The following is a 20,367-nucleotide window of genomic DNA, read 5'->3' on the forward strand; positions in this document are numbered from 1 at the left end:
TTAGGAGGTCAAAGGAAAAGGAGAGGGCTGGTTTTATTTGCTTGCCTTTCTCACTCCCATACAAGTAAACAAATAATTACTTGCTTTACACCCCCCCACTGTTGTTCCTGTGTGTGTGCGCTTTGCATTGCCTATAACGCTGGGAATATTTCAGACAAAAATCATTATAAAACACTTCTATATGGTATGACACAGACACACATATATATATGGTATAAAAGCAGATATTCTGGAATGGAAATTTCCAGCAGAAATAAATAAAATTACAACACAAACTTTCTTAGTTACTGTAAAAAAAGAAAGAAAAAGCCCTCAAGGCGATTGTAAGAAAGCTTTTTTTAAACCTGGTTTGGAATTAACTGTGGGTTAAACCACAGAGCCTAGGACTTGCCAATCAGAAGGTTGGCGGTTCAAATCCCCGCGACAGGGTGAGCTCCCGTTGCTTGGTCCCTGCTCCTGCCAACCTAGCAGTTCAAAAGCACTCCAGTGCAAGTAGATAAATAGGTACTGCTCCGGCGGGACGGTAACCGGCGTTTCCGTGTGCTGCTCTGGTTCGCCAGAAGCGGATTAGTCATGCTGGCCACATGACCCGGAAGCTGTACGCCGGCTCCCTCAGCCAATAAAGCAAGATGAGTGCCACAACCCCAGAGTCAGTCACGACTGGTCCAAATGGTTAGGGGTCCCTTTACCTTTACCTTTATACCTCATGTTACGTTTGCTTCATGTTACGTTCTTTCAGGTTACGGCCCGCGGCGACCCAGAAGTACTGGAAAGCGTTACTTCCGGGTTTTGCCTCTCGCGCAGAAGCACTAAATAGCGCTTCGCGCATGCGCACAAGCACCAAATCGCACTGCGCACCTGCGCAGATATGGCGCTTCAGATTGCGCTCTTTTCATGTTGCAAATGGGCCTCCGGAATGGATCCTGTTCGCAACCAGAGGTACCACTGTATGTCTTAGTGCAGGGATGGGGAACCACAAACCCAGGGGCCAAATGCAGAGCTCCATGTGGCCCCTGGGACTCTCCCGCAGCCCTCACCAGCTGCTTTGAGTGATGGTTTGCCTGGCAGGAATGTGTCACTGAACATTGTGCTTCTGACTGGAAAGCTCAGTTGGTTAGAGCACAGAGCTGATAGCACCAAGGTTGCAGGTTTGATCCCTGTATGGGACAACCGCATATTCCTGCATTGCTGGGGGTTGGACTAGATGATCCTCAGGGTCCCTTCCAATTCTACGATTCTATGATTCTCACCTGCCAGGATGGAAACCTCTGACTACTGTGGGGCATACTGCCTTCCTCCTGCACTTTTGCATCTGGCCACACTTATCCCTAGCATGTTGTCCTATGAAAGAATCTGGCCCTTAGGATTTTCCCTTCCTCACCCTGAGGTTTAATGTAACGTCTGAATTGGTAAAGCTGGCAAATCAGAGTCTAAAGTCATGCACTTAACTGTTGCCTTGTTTGGGAGCCTTTAGGCAGTGCATGCAAATACAGGCACTAAACGACAACATCAAAAGCAGGTTCAACTCCAACAGAATTATCACAAACTAAGGGATGCGGGTGGCGCTGTGGGTTAAACTACAGAGCCTAGGACTTGCCGATCAGAAGGTCGACGGTTCGAATCCCCACGACGGGGTGAGCTCCCGGCATACAGCTTCCGGGTCATGTGGCCAGCATGACTAAGCTGCTTCTGGTGAACCAGAGCAGCGCATGGAAACGCCATTTACCTTCCCGCCAGAGCGGTACCTATTTATCTATTTGCACTTTGATGTGCTTTCGAACTGCTAGGTTGGCAGGAGCAGGGACCGAGCAACGGGAGCCCACCCCGTCGCAGGGATTCGAACCGCCAACCTTCTGATCAGCAAGTCCTAGGCTCTGTGGTTTAACCCACAGCGCTACCTGCGTCCCATATAAACTGTCTTAAGTTAAAACAAAAAGAAGGTACTGCCTACTCGTACTGCAGTCACGATTTTATTTATTTGTTTCATAAAATTTACACACACTGCTTGATTACAAAAGAACCTCAAAGCGGTTTTACAGGGGGGAGAAGATAACATAACAAAACCATCACTAAGAAAAACGAGCAACAATAATTTAAGACACCTGAAGAGTTAAAAGGGACAATAGACTAACAACAGGTTAAAACTCGCACCAGCTTTCTAAGCATCTGAGTAGGTTTGCTGTCTAAATGAAAGTATTTTCTGCAGGTGCCAGGGGGAAAAGAGTACTGCGAAGGAGCCTGACAGATATCCATAGGCAGGGAGTTCCAAAGTTCAGGTGCTGCCACACTAAAATATCATGTTCTTAATGAATGCAGAATGGGATCGAAGCAGAAATTGTGCACGGGTTACTTCCGAGTTTCAGTGCTCGCACATGCGCAGAAGCACAAAATGACGTCATGCGCAGAAGCGCCGAATCACATCACACCCATGTGCAGCACTTCAGGCTGCGAGTGCTGCAGGTTGCGAATGTGCCTCCCGCATGGATCATGTTCACAACCAGAGGTATGACTGTATAGCACACATCCCACCAAAACAAATTTAACAATCAAGCAAAATATGATGCTTACCTCATGTGGATTTCTGTAGCCCAAAAGCAAATTTCCTGCTTTAATGTCCCCATGAACGTATTCATGTTCATGTATGTACTCCAAAGCATCCAGCTAGTGGAGGAGAGGGGGAAAGTCAAATTACAAAGGAAACTAGGAGTCATACTGATATTAGGCCAGTGGGTCAGCCAGTTTTAGTCAGAAAGCAATTTAGCGGAACCACCTGTAACATCGGGGCCCAGTACGGGCGACATATTCTCCTGCAATGATTTTGCAAAGTTTTTTGCAGATAAAATCGCTCAGATTCGAGAAGAAGTAGACTCCACCGTGGGAGCAGGGCCGGGGCGGGAGAGTGCTAGAGTTCTGTCTAGTCAAGTTGAGTGGGATCAATTCCAATCTGTTACCTCCGAGGATGTGGACAAGCTGCTTGGACGAGTGAAACCAACCACCTGTCTCCTGGATCCTTGCCCATCCTGGCTTATAAAAGCTAGCCGGGAAGGACTGGGTGATGGGCTTCGTGGGGTGGTGAATGCTTCCCTCCGTGAGGGAGCCTTCCCAGACCCACTGAAAGAGGCGGTTATTAAACCGCTTCTTAAAAAACCATCTTTAGATGCGGCCACAATGGCCAACTATAGCCCAGTCTCAAATCTTCCATTCTTGGGCAAGGTGATAGAGCGAGCGGTTGCCGAACAACTCCAGGCACGCCTGGAAGAAGCGGACCATTTGGATCCCTTCCAGTCGGGATTCAGGCCTCATCATGGGACTGAAACTGCCTTGGTCGCACTGGTTGATGATCTCCGGCAGGCTAGGGACAAAGGTGAGAGCTGTTTCCTAGTTCTGCTGGATCTCTCAGCGGCGTTTGATACCATCGACCATAACATATTTCTGGACCGTCTTGAGGGGCTGGGAGCTGGGGGCACTGTCCTACAGTGGTTCCGCTCCTTCCTCCTGGGCCGTGTTCAGAAAGTGGTGGGGGGGGTGAGTGTTCAGACCCCTGGGCTCTCACTTGTGGGGTGCCTCAGGGTTCTGTCCTCTCCCCCATGCTTTTCAATATTTACATGCAGCCGCTGGGAGAGATCATCAGGAGGTTTGGGCTGGGTGTTCATCAGTATGCGGATGATACCCAGCTCTACCTCTCTTTTAAATCAGAACCAGTGAGGGCAGTGAAGGTCCTGTGTGAGTGTCTGGAGGCGGTTGAAGGATGGATGGCGGCTAACAGATTGAGGTTGAATCCTGACAAGACAGAAGTACTGTTTCTGGGGGACAGGAGGCGGGCAGGTGTGGAGGATTCCCTGGTCCTGAATGGGGTAAGTGTGCCCCTGAAGGACCAGGTGCGCAGCCTGGGAGTCATTTTGGACTCACAGCTGTCCATGGAGGCACAGGTCAAATCTGTGTCCAGGACAGCTGTTTACCAGCTCCATCTGGTACGTAGGCTGAGACCCTATCTGCCTGCGGACTGTCTCGCCAGAGTGGTGCATGCTCTGGTTATCTCCCGCTTGGACTACTGCAATGCACTCTACGTGGGGCTACCTTTGAAGGTGACTCAGAAACTACAACTAATCCAGAATGCGGCAGCTAGACTGGTGACTGGGAGCGGCCGCCGAGACCATATAACACCGGTCTTGAAAGACCTACATTGGCTCCCAGTATGTTTCCGAGCACAATTCAAAGTGTTGATGCTGACCTTTAAAGCCCTAAACGGCCTCGGTCCAGTATACCTGAAGGAGCGTCTCCACCCCCATCATTCTGCCCGGACGCTGAGGTCCAGCGCCGAGGGCCTTCTGGCGGTTCCCTCATTGCGAGAAGCGAAGCTACAGGGAACCAGGCAGAGGGCCTTCTCGGTAGTGGTGCCCACCCTGTGGAACGCCCTTCCAGCAGATGTCAAAGCGATAAACAACTACCTGACATTCAGAAGACATCTTAAGGCAGCCCTGTTCAGGGAAGTTTTTAATGTGTGATATTTTACTGTATTTTTTGTTTTTATGGAAGCCGCTCAGAGTGGCTGGGGAGGCCCAGCCAGATGGGCGGGGTATAAATAATAAATTATTATTATTATTATTATTATTATTATTATTATTATATTATTATTATTATTATTATTATTATTATTATTATAAGCTGAAGAGGAAAAGCAGGTCATTTTCTTAACTCGCGATGAAAGTGGGGGGTGAGGGAGGCATTGAAATTTTGATGTAAACCCATCTACAGTGGTACCTCAGGTTACAAACACCTCGGGTTACAAACACTTCGGGCTACAGACTCTGCTAACCCGGAAGCAGTACCTCGGGTTAAGAACTTTACCTCAGGATGAGAACAGAAATTGCGCAACAGCGGCAGCAGGAGGCCCCATTAGCTAAAGTGGTACCTCAGGTTGAGAATGGTTTCAGGTTAAGAACGGACCTCCGAAATGAATTAAGTTCGTAACCAGAGGTACCACTGTATGAGATTCATAGCTGAGTACAGACTCCCCAGCTACCACAATACACAAGCTCCCCAGTATCAATGAATAAACAACAGGTGATGAAAAAAATGCATCTCAGTAAATCGTATCAACTTCATTCAATTAAATCTGCCTATGGAAAAAGAAAGCAATGAGTTGTATTCAACGCTACTCCTGATTAAAGAAGGTCCATTAAAGTTGACAGGCATGGCTAACTTGGGTTAACATCAACGAGTCTATACTCTTGAGTAGAACCTGGTTGGATACAACCCAATATTTCTGAAGCAATATGTAATTCCTTTAACAATAACTTATGAAAACGGCACAGCAATCTGCATCTCAATGACATTGCAGAACTTCCCCGTTAGAGGTGCTCCTTTCAGATTAACAGTACACAAGCATCTGTTAGAGACTGTTTAGACAACACACAATTCCTTCAAGCTTCACACTGCTAAGGGCCCAACACCCACCATGCGGACTCCAATCTGCAGAACCATTCCCTTGCTGAACTTTCGTCCTTCTCTTTCAAAGATGCTTTGCAGATCCTCTCCTAACCTTTCCATCACCATAAATCTGTAACTATATAAAACACACAGAGAGAGACATAAGCATAGGATTGTCATGGCTTGTTGCCTTGTAATATAAGCAACAAAACGTATTCTTCTTTTTGTTTCTTTATTTATGCACCACTTAATGTTAAAATAGGCTTCTACGAAGGATAAAAGCCCCTTACACAGACATTAAAATATAAGCACCCGCAATAAAACAATCCTATTAAAACCACACAGCAATTCAAACCAGGGACTCAGGTTGAGAGATCAAGGGAAGGACTGTGTACACAGGTCCATGCACTAGGACTGCACTAAACTGCCTTTTAGTAGATTAGACCACTGGGTCTAATGCTCCAGTCGGTAGTTGGACTACTCAAGACTCTTCTAATTTGAGAGGTATTAGTTTGCCTGTCTTCCCAAGTGATGTGTAAAAATTTTCAGAAACATCACTGATGGGAAGAGAGGCAAACTAATACCAGAGTACTGGAAGAAGCAAAGATCACCAGTGTCAAAGCAATGATTCTTCAATATCAACTTCGATGGACTGGTCATGTTGTGCAGATGCCTGATTATTGTCTTCCAAAGCAACTACTCTATTCTGAACTTTAAAATGGAAATGGCGGTCAGCAGAAGAGGTTTAAAGACTGTCTCGAGGCAAATTTTTAAAAATGTAGTATAAACACCAACAATTGGGAAACAGTGGCCTGTGAGCGCTCAAATAGGAGAACAGCCTTTACCAAAGGTGTCATGAACTTGGAAGATGCTCAAACTCAGGACGCAAGGGAGAAATGTGCTAAGAGGAAGGCACGTTTGGCAAATCCACACCATGATCAACTCCCGCCCGGAAACCAATGCCCCTACTGTGGAAGGAGGTGTGGATCCAGAATTGGCCTTCACAGTCATTTACTGACTCACTGTTAAAACTGTGTTTATGGAAGACATTGTTACTCGGCTACGAGTGATCGCCAAAAGGAGAAGAAGAAGAATTTGAGAGACCATGGGGACTGCAGCTGGGACCTTCAGACTGCAAACCATGAGGTCTACCACTGACCTAAACAGCTTCCTCCTCCTTTTCAGGAAATGGACAACTGAACTCCCCACCCTCAAAAATGCTGATTCTTGTTCACTTACATTATGTGTGTGTGCATGCACACATGTTTTCCTTACCTTTTGCCATTATGTTCAGTCTGGCCAGCTCCCCAGAAGAAAGGAATTCCTAAAAATGTCAATTGTTTCAGCTTCATCCACTTCTTGACTGGCAAAAATGTAAAGAACATAATTGTTTAAAAAAGAAGTTTCCTTTTTTTATTTAAAAGATATGCTTGCTTGTTTAAGGTTTTTTTAAAAAACAACAGTTGAGCTTAAGGTTTTTATTTATTATTATTTATTCTATTTATATGCTATTCATCAAAAGATCCCAAGGCTGTGTACAACGTTAAGAACACATGTTTCGAATCTGTTAGTAGAAAACAACAGCATGGAAATAATAATACATGCAACTACATTTGCAGAAGACAACAACTGTGCGCTTCTGTATTTGGAAAAGCGTTATTGCACAGTAAGAAGCGCGTTAATGCTTCGACTCGTCTGCCACTCCACTTACTATGCTCTTGTTTTGCAGCTCGCTGGTAGAATTTCAGTTCAGAAAACAAGGGTCCATTTTCAAGGTATTCCTGCATTAAAAAACAAAGAAGCAAATGCATTGGACGCATCCAGTTAATGAATGTCGCTCACAACTAGGGCTGGGTGATATCTGTTCCCCAACATCATTGTATATCACCAGCTAAACATCACATCACCAGCTAAATATCTCAAGAGTTGAACAATGGCTGGAGGCACCCCAAAATTTTAAAAACCCTCAGGCCACAAAGCTTCATACGGTTACATATTTTAGACCAGGCATGTCCAGCTTCCAAGAGACTGCGATCTACTCCCACTATAAATAAACTGGCAGTGATCTACCCATTGAATTGACCAGAGTTACTGAGTTTTTTTGTGGAGGCTTCATCAAAGCTGTTTTTTATATATATAATTAACCTCACAGGATTGTTGGAAAGAAAAAGGGAAGGCTGGTGGTTGTGGTGAAGTATATCACTGTGGTGTCCTTAGAGGAAGGATGAGATAAAGTTGTGAAAAATGAATAAAGAGGATAGATAATGGAGTTGCATCCAGTGCAGGACTTTACTGTACTTTGCCCATGTACCCCCAAAGTCTACCCTGGGGGGACCTCCTCCCAGCCCACTGGAGTAGATTCTGAGGGTGCACGTTTAAGGAAGAGGAAGTTCTCCTGTGCAAGTTTACACAGGTCTCCTTCCCTCCAAACCCTCTCAGGTGTTGAGATAAGCAGAGGAGGGACTTTTGGCAATTCCACTGTGCCCCGTTCAGGGTGATGGGGTGGCCCAGGTGAGGGCATTCATCGTGGCAGCTCCTAGGTTGTGGAACTGCCCTCCACCCCGAGGTGCACCTGCCATCTCCATTCTGTAAATCTAGAGTAAGAATTATTACTCCTGTAAGGATGAATATTAATACTAGAAGGTACATCAGGAAATTACGCTGTGCTGTTAGGGACAGGGCCTATAGACATTCTGAAATTGCATGGAAAATGAGGCAAAAATAATAACAGAAGCCTCATATGTAGGGAAAACAACATTGAGGAACTGCGGGATAGATTTCAGCACTTGTTGAGATACATTGCACTCTTAAGGCCCCTCCGGACCAGGGGTTTGTTTGCAGACGTTTTCTGCAACATGTTATTAACGCAGTAACAGTGCATCACTGGTGGATTTATAATGGGCTGTCCACACATCATTCTGCTTTATTAGTTGTTCTGTGGTGCTTTCCCCGTGTTATTGCATTATTGCCATCTGGAGGGGCACTCCAGGGTCAAAACAAACAAACAAACCCTGGAATTCTTGTGGTATGCAAATTTACAGGATTTCAGCAGGAAGTTAGAGGGCGTGAGACAAAGCAGTCTGTCTACCCCCAAGATATCTGCAGGCGCAAACATTACTGAAAGCACGATCAAGTATAACTGCCCCAATATCATCGTGAGTTCAAATCATCACAAATGCGTAACAAAAGGGACATACAGAGAGGACCTTGCAGTAACTTACAGCCCTTTGCCAAGGAAGTTGATTTTTTAAAAGGTATGAAAATTACCACTTTAATGACATGCTCTGCACTGTCTTCTACGGGAACATCAAGGTGAGGGGAAGCTGCTGGACAGAATGTGGGTGGAGAGAGAGAGAGAGAGGTGGGTTACGGGTGAATTGATCTCTCTAGCTATGAACAGAATTTAAGCTAAGCATCAACAGAGACAATATGACAAGTCCCATGCAGACCTTGTTGCGTAATAACAAACAACACCATTTATTTAAATGCTACTGTAAACAGATTAATAACTAAACACCTCTGGGCAATATGGACAAATAAGGTAAAGAACCCTTTAATAACAATAACAACAACAGCGACAACAATGAAAATATCTTATCACTGCATAACAAGAACCTCATGTAGACCTTCACCCGTTTTCTTCATTCCTTCAGTTACTGTTATTCCTATATACGCCCATTTCATCAGATGAGAAAATGAGGCCAAAATAAAATCAGCAACTTGCTCCAAAGCCATCCAGTGAACAAGTGCCTGAGCAAAGACCGGAACCCAAATCCCCACAAATTCTAGGAGGAAGAGCAGGACTGGGCAGAAGCAGGCAAGGTTCTCCACCACATGCAGCATGGTAATATGACAAACTGAATCTGCCAAAATTCCCTATTTAGCTCCGGCTGCACTGCAGGAATGATCAACTGCCATGGGCAACAATCGCTTTCCAAATGACTTTGGGGTCTTCTTCCCCACCCCGCTCCCATTGTGGTTCTTCTCCAGGTTCTGTGGAGCAGAACGGGGACTACACTACTTGTACCCCATTTTTCCACCCAAAGATGGGCAATGAGGCATTAAGGCTGTGGGTTGGGGTGGCTAATCTGTGGCTCTCCATATACTGCAACCTGCATCATCCCTAACTATTGGCCACGCTGGCTGGGGATGATTGGAGTTGGAGCTCAGGAACAACCTGATGGCCAAAGGTTAAAGATCTCTTCTGTAAAGGTAAAGGCAAAGGGACCTTTGACCATTAGGTCCAGTCGTGGCCAACTCTGGAGTTGCAGCGCTCATCTCGCTTTATTGGCCGAGGGAGCCGGCGTACAGCTTCCGGGTCATGTGGCCAGCATGACTAAGCGAACCAGAGCAGTGCACGGAAACACAGTTTACCTTCCCGCCAGAGCAGTATCTATTTATCTACTTGCACTTTGACGTGCTTTCGAACTGCTAGGTTGGCAGGATCTGGGACCAAGCAACGGGAGCTCACCCTATTGTGGGGATTTGAACCGCCGACCTTCTGATCGGCAAGTCCTAGGCTCGGTGGTCTAACCCGCTAAACTAGGGGTGGAGATACCCTGTGACCATCCAGATGATGATGGCCATGCTGGGCTGGGGAAATAATAATAATAATAATATGAATGGGAAAAGGTGTTGAAATATACATTTATAAAAAAAACCAGAAGCATTTCTACTTGGCATTGTAGGGGAGGATATTAATAGACAGGATAATAAACTGCTTTTATATGCATCAATGGCAGCAAGAGTACTATTGGCACAGAAATGGAAACAAGAAGAATTACCGATGAAAGAAGAATGTCAGACAAAATTAATGGACTATGCAGAATTAGGTAAGATGACAGGAAGGATTTGAAACCTGTGGGATCAGAGATTCTCAGAGTACTGGAGTAAATATGTGAATTATTTGAAAAGCAATTGTAATCAACAAATTACGCTAGTAGGATTGCAAGAAGTTTTGTAAGGAGGACTATGCAAAATATTGCAGAGAAAAGTATGAAGAGAATTATTAGGGAAGGACTATTAAAAGTAATAGTGAAACGAATGAAATGCAGATTAAGTGATAAAGACTGAAAAATCTTCAGATGTGGTTGATGGAAGTCCAAAACACTGAATAAGATAAGAAAATATGTTGTATGTTTTTTGGAAATTTCATTTAAAAATCAATAAAAATATTTTTTTAAAAAAATATATATGCATCATCATCATCATCATAATTAAATTTTTATTTACATTCCACCCTCCCCAGCCATAACTGGGCTCGGGGCGGCTACCATCAAAATATAAATACATTAAAACATAAAATTCAGCAATTGACTGAAATACAGTTTAAAATTGGATTAAAATCATATAAGATCAGAAGGCAACCGGCAAATTATGACTATAGGGGTTGGGAACCTTAGGTACTCACCAGGCTCAGCTATTTATATGAGCCAGTGAGAGGCATTAGAGAGGCCTCATATATAGGGTGTAGTAGGAGGAGAGGGGTCAGACTGGGCCCCGACCAAAGGCCTGGTGGAACAGCTCTGTCTCACAGGCCCTGCGGAAAGATGTCAAGTCCCACAGGGCCCTGGTAGAAGAAGAAGAGGAGTCTAGATTTGATATCCCACCTTTCACTCCCTTTAAGGAGTCTCAAAGTGGCTAACCTTCTCCTTTCCCTTCCTCCCCCACAACAAACACTCTGTGAGGTGAGGGAGGCTGAGAGACTTCAGAGAAGTGTGTCTGGCCCAAGGTCACCCAGCAGCTGCGTGTGGAGGAGCGGGGAAGCAAACCTGGTTCCCAGATTATGAGTCCACCGCTCTTAACCACTACACCACACTGGTCTCTTGTGGCAGGGCATTCTACCAGGCTGGGGCCAGGACCGAAAAGGCCCTGGCTCTGGTTGAGGCCAGTCTAACCTCCTTGAGGCCCGGGACCTCCAAAACATTATTGTTTGCAGACTGTAGGGTCCTCTGCGGGGCATATGGGATTTGGGGTCCAATAACACCCAGAAGTGCCACACCATGGACATCACACTCAGGGCATTGCTAAAAAAGGAACTGGTCCTTGAGTGAAGTTGGAGACTAAGTCCAAATTCACATGAAACTGTTGCATACCATTAAGTGCTTCTGCCATTATGCAAATATTATAATTATAATTAACTTTAAAGACTTGATTAAAATTATCTTAAGAGTAAGAGACTTTAAAATATCTTTGTGAAAATGTGACTGGGACCGAACTGATCAAGAAAGAGATAGAACTATTGAGTTAAAGCCTTTAACTATAATTAATAAAGGCAAAATTACAACCTTACAACCAATCATTATTTAAAATATAAAGAAGAAACTTGTCCGTTAAAGGAAGAAAAACAGATTGTTGAGGAATAATGATTTCTTCAATAAAATTAAAATGAACTGAAGATAATTGAAGATAGTATCATTGATTTTGAATGATTAGCACCTTCCATACAAACCAAACTTAACTGGACTTTACCAATAACTTTCTACGAGACCTTACGTCTGATAGTTTCATTTTATGAACTGAAAACTGGAAAAAGGATAAATCAGCTGGTTAAGAACACTGAATAAGATGAGATAGCAGGCCAGAGCAATAGAAACTCAAACCTTGCACCATTTTCTCCAGTAAAATAAGGGTAAAAGACAAATAATCTGCAACTGAAACTCTTCTCACTTTTTCTGTCTTATTCTTCTCATACTTTCTTTCCCAACTTTTAAAGCTAAATTGACACTCTCTCTTTACAATTATATTTCATGATGAAATCATTAAAGATTACATCACTTAATGTTAAAGGCATAAACCATATCATATCAGCCCTAGCTAGAACATGCTGCTTGGGGTTAATGGGGTTTGCAGTGCAAAACTTCTCTGAAGAACAAGCTTGTGAGAGGTGGTTAACGGAAGTAGAATCTGATTCTACTATAAAAAGGTAAAGGGACCCCTGACCATTAGGTCCAGTCATAGACGACTCTGGGGTTGCGGCGCTCATCTTGCTTTACTGGCAGAGGGAGCTGGCGTACAGCTTCCGGGTCATGTGACCAGCATGACTAAGCCACGTCTGGCAAACCAGAGCAGCGCACAGAAACACAGTTTACCTTCCCGCTGGAGCGGTACCTATTTATCTACTTGCACTTTGACATGCTTTTGAACTACTAGGTTGGCTGGAGCAGGGACCGAGCAATGGGAGCTCACCCCATCGCGGAGTTTCGAACCGCTGACCTTCTGATCGGCAAGTCCTAGGCTCTGTGGTTTAGACCACAGCACCACCCACATCCCTATTCTACTCTAGAAATGTGATTAACCAGCTTGCAAGCAGCTGGGTGCTACAGTGTAAGCTGCCTCCCTCCCTTCAACACGGCTTAAGAAGCTGGTCACCCCATCCGACAACCTCTGGAGAACAACTTCAAGGCCAAAGGTCATGTGTGTACAAACACAGGTCCTTTGCACAGTACATTAACGCCTAGGTTTCTTTTTCCTTCACCTGAATGAAAACCCTTTAACAACTCTTCATGAAATCCAACATAACTGAACTTCTTGGAGATCCTAGGGATTGAACCTGCGACCTTCTGCATGCAAAGCTGATGTTCTACTAGTGAGCTACAGCCTTTCCACAAACGAAACCCATATGCACCAGCTATTCGACCCACCTAAACCTGAACTGCCTATTCCTGCTGGTCTCCTATCAGCTCTTCTATCTAGAGGGACTGAGCCCAGGATGTTCTACATGCAGAGCATGTTCTTTGCCACTGAGCTATGGCGCTCCCCCACAGCTTTTATTAGTTTTAATAAGCAAGCAGCAACATTGGAGCACATTTCTGGAGGAAATTGCCATTCTCCGCCTCCCCGCTCACTGACAGCCTGGCACCACAGCACCCAGAAGTCCGACAAAGTTAACTTGCTGGTTTGGGCTGCCAGCTGGAGCCTGCCAGCTTTCACTTACAGCAGTTCATTTTCGTGGCAATCATCTCTTGGAATATAATGGAGAAAAGTGTCTGCCATAGATCTTAGGGAGCCGGTTTTGCAGGCAAAGTTTGCACACTGGGGGAGAGCAAAAAAGCTATGCCTATTGGCAATTAAATAGAATTCCCCAACTCCTGTCCACAGCTGATCTCACTGCTGCTGCTGGAGGTTTTGGCAACAGATGCTCATTTTGCAAACACTGATGGCCTCAAGAAAGTGTATTTGTGTACATGCACATACACAGGGAAAGAAGGGTGGGTTTTTTTAACCAGTGTTCCTCAGAAATTATTCTTCTGCTCGGTTTACATACTGGAGTGTTTCTCAAACTTAGGTCCCCAGCTGTTGTTGGACTACAACTCCCATCATCCCTAGCTAGCAGGTCCAGTGGTCAAGAACGATGGGAATTGCAGTGCAACAACAGCTGGGGACCCAAAGTTTGAGAAACACTGCACTGACATCACAATAACCGTGCTAGGAAGGCATATTTCAGCACCAGAAAGTTTAGAAAAATGGCAATGTTTTCAAACCCAACTTAAATATGGTCCAGTAGACCTTTTAGAAAAACAACATTGTGAAAGTCTTAACGTGCACGAAAGACATTAACTGAAGCTCAGTCTGTGAATAACTGTTTTACTTAAGCTTGAAGCCTGCAGAGCTCAGGGGAAATATTATGTTACTTTTGAGAGAAGATCTATACAGATAGGTATCTGATATCAAGGCTGTAATTGTCTAGTAACGTCTTCTCTCATAGGTCTATGTTTCTGCGCACCCATCTTCTTCACTGTCTCCTTCGTGCATGTAATCAAGTCAGATCCTGGCTGCAAAATCTCTCATCCCCACAAAACAGTCAGTCTTTCAGTGTGACATGACTATTTGGGCGCATCCAGACAGATGCCAATGTTGAAGTGAAATTCAATCTATTGTTATTGGCATCTGTTGGTCTTGAGAGACAATGGAGTGTGCCTCCAGGGGTGAAGTCAAACCGCTGCATTAGTAGCATCGAAGTGACCTCCCCAGGCTGGGCAGTGTGTATGGAGGCCCTGGGCTGCCCAGATGACCCCTCCCGGCCTTGCTGATGTGATTCAAAGGAAAGCAGAGAAATGCGTTAGGGACCAGCTTGGCTGCAGGAGTTGCTGCAAGGAGGTGTACAAGGTGCCATCCAACCTTCTTAGGGATTTCATTCCAGGGTTTACTCCTTAGCCTTTTCTACTCCCGACGTTATCCTGCAAAGTGGAAGCGATTTCATTTGGCCACTGTCTCTTCGGTTCCTTGTTCTTTATTCAGTTAACCAACAGCACGGATGCAAGCCAATGGGTTAGAAAGAGGAACATGCAGAAATATTTGCTGTTAGGTGGATTATGGATAATCCACAAGGATACGTTTCCCTTAAATTGGCACTGTGGCACTGGCTGTGTTGTGGAATTGGCATCTAGACCCTGTTGAAACTGGCATGGCACCTTCTGAATGGGCACGGGGACAGGACAGCAGATGGCCAGGAGCTGAGATGTGTCTGAAGACACCATGCGTAGCCCAGTTAAGCTTCCAGTGCCAAGAGGGACATCCAGAAAAATTCACTTTTGCTCCTAAAGGTTAACGTCAGCTCTGAAAGTCAAACAGTGGTTTCTGAAGCTGTAGGAGTCAGGAATATCATCAGTGTTGCTATTTAGGGTTGTATGGTAGTGAGAGCTGGGCCATAAAGAAGGCTAATCGCAGAATAATTGATGCTTTGAATTATGGTGCTGGAGGAGGCTCTTGAGAGTCCCATGGACTGCAAGAAGATCAAACCTATGCATTCTTAAGGAAATCAGCCCTGAGTGCTCCCTGGAAGGACAGATCCTGAAGCTGAGGCTCCAATACTTTGGCCACCTCATGAGAAGAGAAGACTCCCTGGAAAAGACCCTGATGTTGGGAAAGATGGAGGGCACAAGGAGAAGGGGACGACAGAGGATGAGTTGGTTGGACAGTGTTCTCGAAGCTACCAGCATGAGTTTGACCAAACTGTGGGAGACAGTGGAAGACAGGAGTGCCTGGCGTGCTCTGGTCCATGGGGTCACGAAGAGTCGGACACGACTAAACAACAACAGCAACAAAGTCATGAGAACCCAGAAATTACATATTACCATCATCTGTGCTGGGTTAAAAATTGCATGGCAATAATTTAGAGACGGGAATAGGGTAATCTAGGATAGCCATCCTCAGCCTGGTGTCCTCCATATTCATTGGACTACAGCTTCCATCAGGCACAGTCAGTGCTCAGAGAGTTGTCATCCAAAATGTCTGGAGGGTACCAGGTTGCGAAAGGCTGATTTAGGAGCAAAATTCTCAAGTACCCCCAACTGTGCCTTATGGTTATAAAGTTGTGTTTGAAAGCAACACAAAGATTGAACTGGTTAAGAGATGAAACCAACACAGAGATTGAAGAACTAACAGTTATAAGGATGGAAAACAAGCACACAGAAATCACCAACAGCAAAAGCAGCACATTGCAATGACTCAGGTGATGATCTATACTTTACCTAGGTAGATTAGGCCAAATCCTCCCTGGCCAATCATACGACCTAGTCTCCACTCTCTTTTTTCGGTGTCTTTCAGTATTACCCCTTCTTGAAGAGGAGTGGGGAGGTGGCTTTTTCCAAGCCTTTTAGGAGGCATCACACCTGAATGGGAGAAAAGGAGGAATACATAGGAACATATGAAGAGTTCTTCCATCTGTATATTATTCCTGAATGCCCCACTCTATCTAGTGTTTGAAATTAGCCAGGCGCCAGGCACATTTTGCCCCTGCCTTTCGACCACCTGTGACCACATAATGGCATCTGACATCTCCACTCTCTGGGGAGAACATTGGATCTGTTTTCACACACTAATATCGCTTCCTGTAGAATTCTATCAGTTATATGTTATCTGAACAATTGGAATGAATTTCTAGAACCGAATTGCTTTTCCCGCCCTGTGGAATGGGCCAATATAAATGCGGACTGTCTCTGGATTCAAGTGACTTTTCTTATTTAAGTTCTCAAAGCTCTTATCCTAGCTCAAGGTTGTCATCTGAACTAGCCAGATGTTTCACTGAGAATAAATCACAGTGAGTCCATCATTTGAAAAATAAGCCTTTAGAGCAGTCTTGCCCCAAAATGGCAACTAGACATTCCATTTTGGCAACCGCAACCTTGACTTAAGGAGCCAGACAATAACACTTATTCAATGGAGCATTCATGAATTGTTAATTTGCTGATTTAATGTTCATGAACATTTATCAACTCTATTAATAGAATTGTTATTGCAGTCTATTGTTATCTATTGCTGTTTACTGCTCATGCAGTAAACACATGTTATGTGTTGTAAGTGGCTTATACGTGTATGATCATAATTTATTATTTGGCCCAGACTGCATTTTTTTTTTATTTCTTAAATTTGTTAGTTGCTTTACCTTGAAAAGTGACTTAAAACAAACCAAACAGACAGACAAAACCCTGTCAGAATACATTAAAACCAAGAGGAGAAAGAAACACATCCTTTATTTTAAAAAATCCCACCCACTTATGCATACGTACTCAGATGTCATGCTGAATGCTTCAAAACTTACTCCCAACTAAGGACATAAGCACATCATGCATTTAGAGCACATTCAATGCACATTTAAAGCACATGACTTCAACTAAAGAATCCTGGGAACTGTGGTTTGCTAAGCGTACTGGGAATTGTAGTTCCTTTTTTAAAAAAATAATACATTTTTATTGATTTTTTAACATATCAGTTCCAACAGTCATACAACATAACTTCACATCTTATGCAATATTTTGACTTCCGTCAACACCTCTGATGATTTTCCGTTCTTTATCATACTTCTGCATTTCTTAATTTTCTATTACTTTTAATTATCCTTAACTAATAATTCGGGAATTGTAGTTCCATGAGGGAACTACAGTTCCCATGGTTCTTTGAGGGAAGTGATGTGCTTTAAACGTGTGGCGTGAATCTGCCCTAAGTGAGTATAGGGCTGCAGATGCAGTCACTTTTAAAAAAACAAGCATCTCCCCACTCATCTCCCAGGAGTCTTTGCAATACACGAGCCACACCTAGCTACATGCTACAGTACTAGCAAACTCAATTCTCCAAGTGAACACTGCCACTCCTGCACAAAAGGGATGTACCACAGAATTTATGGAGGGAGGAGACTAAATTTTGCAGGGAATTCCACTCCTAAAAAGGAGTGAGAGAAAACTCAAAAGGGAACCACCCAAAGTAGCTGAAAGAACATGCCCAGTGGATGCAGAATATCTGTGTTTTCCCAAAGGGGGGGGGGACATGGGGAGGAATGGAATGGAGTACCCTGGAAGGGGCTGGCTGGCTGAAACCACCACTCCACTGCTACAATATTTCACTCTAGCTTCCACTTCCCAAAAAGTCTCGGCAATTTTTTTGCATTATAAAAAAATATATATCTAAATTTGCCAAGAGCCTGAGGACAGGAGGGTAGAGAAGCAGAACACCGAGTCCACTCTTTCTTTTATGAAACTGAGGAGCTTGGGAAGCATGTGGCCCTCCCAGATGCTGCTGCCCTCCCAACTCCCACCCACCAGCCTCAGCCGGAACAGCCAATTTGCCAGGGCTGTTTCTTTCACTGGAGATTCCCCCCCCCCCTTTAAAAACAATATTTATTTCATTTTTCCTATTCATGTTTTACAATCACATATCCAAGAAACAGCATAAAAACAAGATTCCAAAAATGCCCTGGACTTCCCGCCTCCCCTTTGTGGGTCTTGTTGCTGACCATTTCCTCCTGCATCTTTTATAACAATCCAAATCTTTTACGCCACTATTATATCCAAAATTCAACGATAAACTACATGTGTTAGTCCAATCCAACTAATGATTTTAACTGTTTAAGATGTAAATTATCAATTTCCCCCATTCCTTCTTAAAATGTCCGATTCTTCAGGTCGTTTTTGCCATTTCGCCATAATCCATCAACTTAAATCTGCCATTCTTCTCTGGTAGGGACTTCTTTCCATCTCTGGGCCAACAGCAGCCGAGCAGCTGTGGTCACATAAATAAATAGTCTTTTTTTCTGCTCTATTGGGATTTCGGCACCTCACTGGAGATTTTTTTAAACCAGGAGGTTGGCTGGCCGTCCCTTGGGGAGTCTTTTAACTTTGCTGGGGGGGTTAGACTAGATTACTCCTGGGGGTCCCTTCCGACACTACCTTTCAGGGCAAGCACACATAGACAGGTGTGTCTATTTACAGCTCTTAACAGCTGTAAATAGACACACGGATTTTGGTTTGATGAGGCCCTAAGCTACTGAAGGTTAACGGGGTTTATATGTCCAGCTGTCCTTTGTCAGCAACAAATTGTTGCTGTTTTTGTGTGTGTATGATGAACATATGCTATATGCCAATTTATGGACCTAATAGGTATTTAAAGCCATTTGAACATAACAAAATATGTATTTTATCAAAGTCATTGTCGAATTGAAGCACAATTATGTATATTAACAGTGAAATAACTATTAAGCTCTAACTTAAAATGATTGGGGCCCAATTACTTACATTACAGGAACCTACACAAAACACTGTTGCTGTATGTAGGTTTTATTTTGTTTTTTATCTTATATTTTGGAAATGTATATCCAGCTTTTTTTCCTTTTAATTTTTTTTGGGGGGGGGGCGCTCCTGTACATAGTTTTTATTCTATTTGTTCTTATCAAGGGTGCAATGAGATTAAGGGCCACTATCTGAACAATAAGGTAAAGGTAAAGGTACCCCTGCCCGTACGGGCCAGTCTTGCCAGACTCTGGGGTTGTGCGCCTATCTCACTCAAGAGGCCAGGGGCCAGCGCTGTCTGAAGACACTTCCGGGTCACGCGGCCAGCGTGACATCGCTGCTCTGGCGAGCCAGAGCCGCACACGGAAACGCCGTTTACCTTCCCGCTGGTAAGCGGTCCCTATTTATCTACTTGCACCCAGAGGTGCTTTCAAACTGCTAGGTTGGCAGGCGCTGGGACCGAGCAGCGGGAGCGCACCCCGCCGCAGGGATTCAAACCGCCGACCTTTCGATCGGCAAGCCCTAGGCGCTGAGGCTTTTACCCACAGCGCCACCCGTGTCCCTATCTGAACAATAACCTTGGTCATTTGATTGCCCTTTTTACCAATTGCTGTCTGTTTATTTGTATATATTGCTTGTTTTCTGTTGCCATGGCCGTTGGCTAATGCGAATAAAGTTTATCTATTCTATTTGTTTCTTATCTTATATACTAGAAATGTACATTCAGGGGTTTTTTCTTCCCCTTTAATTTTTTTGGGGGGGCCCTAAGCTATAGCTTGTTTAATAAAATAATAATATTTTTTTTATTTATACCCCGCCCTCCCCAGCCAAGACCAGGCTCAGGTCGGCTAAATATGTTATGTTTAGCTTAGTACTGTACGTAAATTCGGCAGTGCTTCCGACGCTACCATTCTATGGATTGGGGGGGGGCTGTTTGTTGTTGCGGTCCTGCCTCCCCCTCCCCCCTGCCCTGGCTTAGCTCAAACTTTCAAGTCACCCCAAACTTTCACCCTACTTCTCCCTCCCCCCTTCTTTTGGGAGAGGCCGCCAAGTCCTCCGCCTACCGCCGGGAGAAGGCTCGGAAAAGTCTGTCTTTCTCCCCCCGCTGGAAACTTTGTATCTTCTTCCTCTCCTTCCTCTCCTTCCTGAGGCGCCGGGCGAATGGGCGGCCGAGCGTGACGGCGGCCGGTCAGCGCGCGGCTCCCACGCCAAGGTCACGTGGTCCGGCGAGAGGGACTCCAAGGAGGTGCCGGCCGGCTGCTCGGCTGGGCGGGGAGGGAGGCGTGTCCAAGCGCGCGCCCGCCCGAGAACAGCCTATCGGAAGCGGGGGCGGCGGACACGCCTCCTCAGGAAACAAACGCCCTGCTCGAGAGCGCGCGCGCGCGAGAAAAGCGGCAGCGCAGGGCAATCGCGGAGTTGGAAAAGGGGCACGAGG

General features: G+C 44.9%; 1 protein-coding gene across 3 annotated transcripts in view; it reads right to left on the reverse strand.

Annotated features, from left to right (window-relative positions):
• Positions 1 to 20,140, reverse strand: part of VRK2 (VRK serine/threonine kinase 2) — a 67,430-nt gene extending 47,290 nt beyond the window's left edge. For 2 of the 3 annotated variants that reach the window (XM_081904121.1, XM_081904120.1), the window contains exons 1-7: positions 19,997 to 20,140; positions 15,903 to 16,043; positions 8,698 to 8,753; positions 7,142 to 7,211; positions 6,706 to 6,793; positions 5,458 to 5,566; positions 2,569 to 2,661 (exon numbers count right to left, since the gene is read on the reverse strand). In XM_081904121.1, the coding sequence (XP_081760247.1) occupies positions 2,569 to 2,661; positions 5,458 to 5,566; positions 6,706 to 6,793; positions 7,142 to 7,211; positions 8,698 to 8,753; positions 15,903 to 16,038 (552 nt within the window). In that variant the 5' untranslated portion in view covers positions 16,039 to 16,043; positions 19,997 to 20,140. Of the gene's footprint in view, positions 1 to 2,568; positions 2,662 to 5,457; positions 5,567 to 6,705; positions 6,794 to 7,141; positions 7,212 to 8,697; positions 8,754 to 15,902; positions 16,044 to 19,996 lie in introns of those variants that run through there. The other variant, XM_081904122.1, reaches the window with a different exon arrangement.
• Positions 20,141 to 20,367: the final 227 nt, after the last annotated feature.

Source organism: Podarcis melisellensis (assembly GCF_964234715.1).
Source record: "Podarcis melisellensis genome assembly, chromosome: 3".
Taxonomy (NCBI): Eukaryota; Metazoa; Chordata; class Lepidosauria; order Squamata; family Lacertidae; genus Podarcis; species Podarcis melisellensis.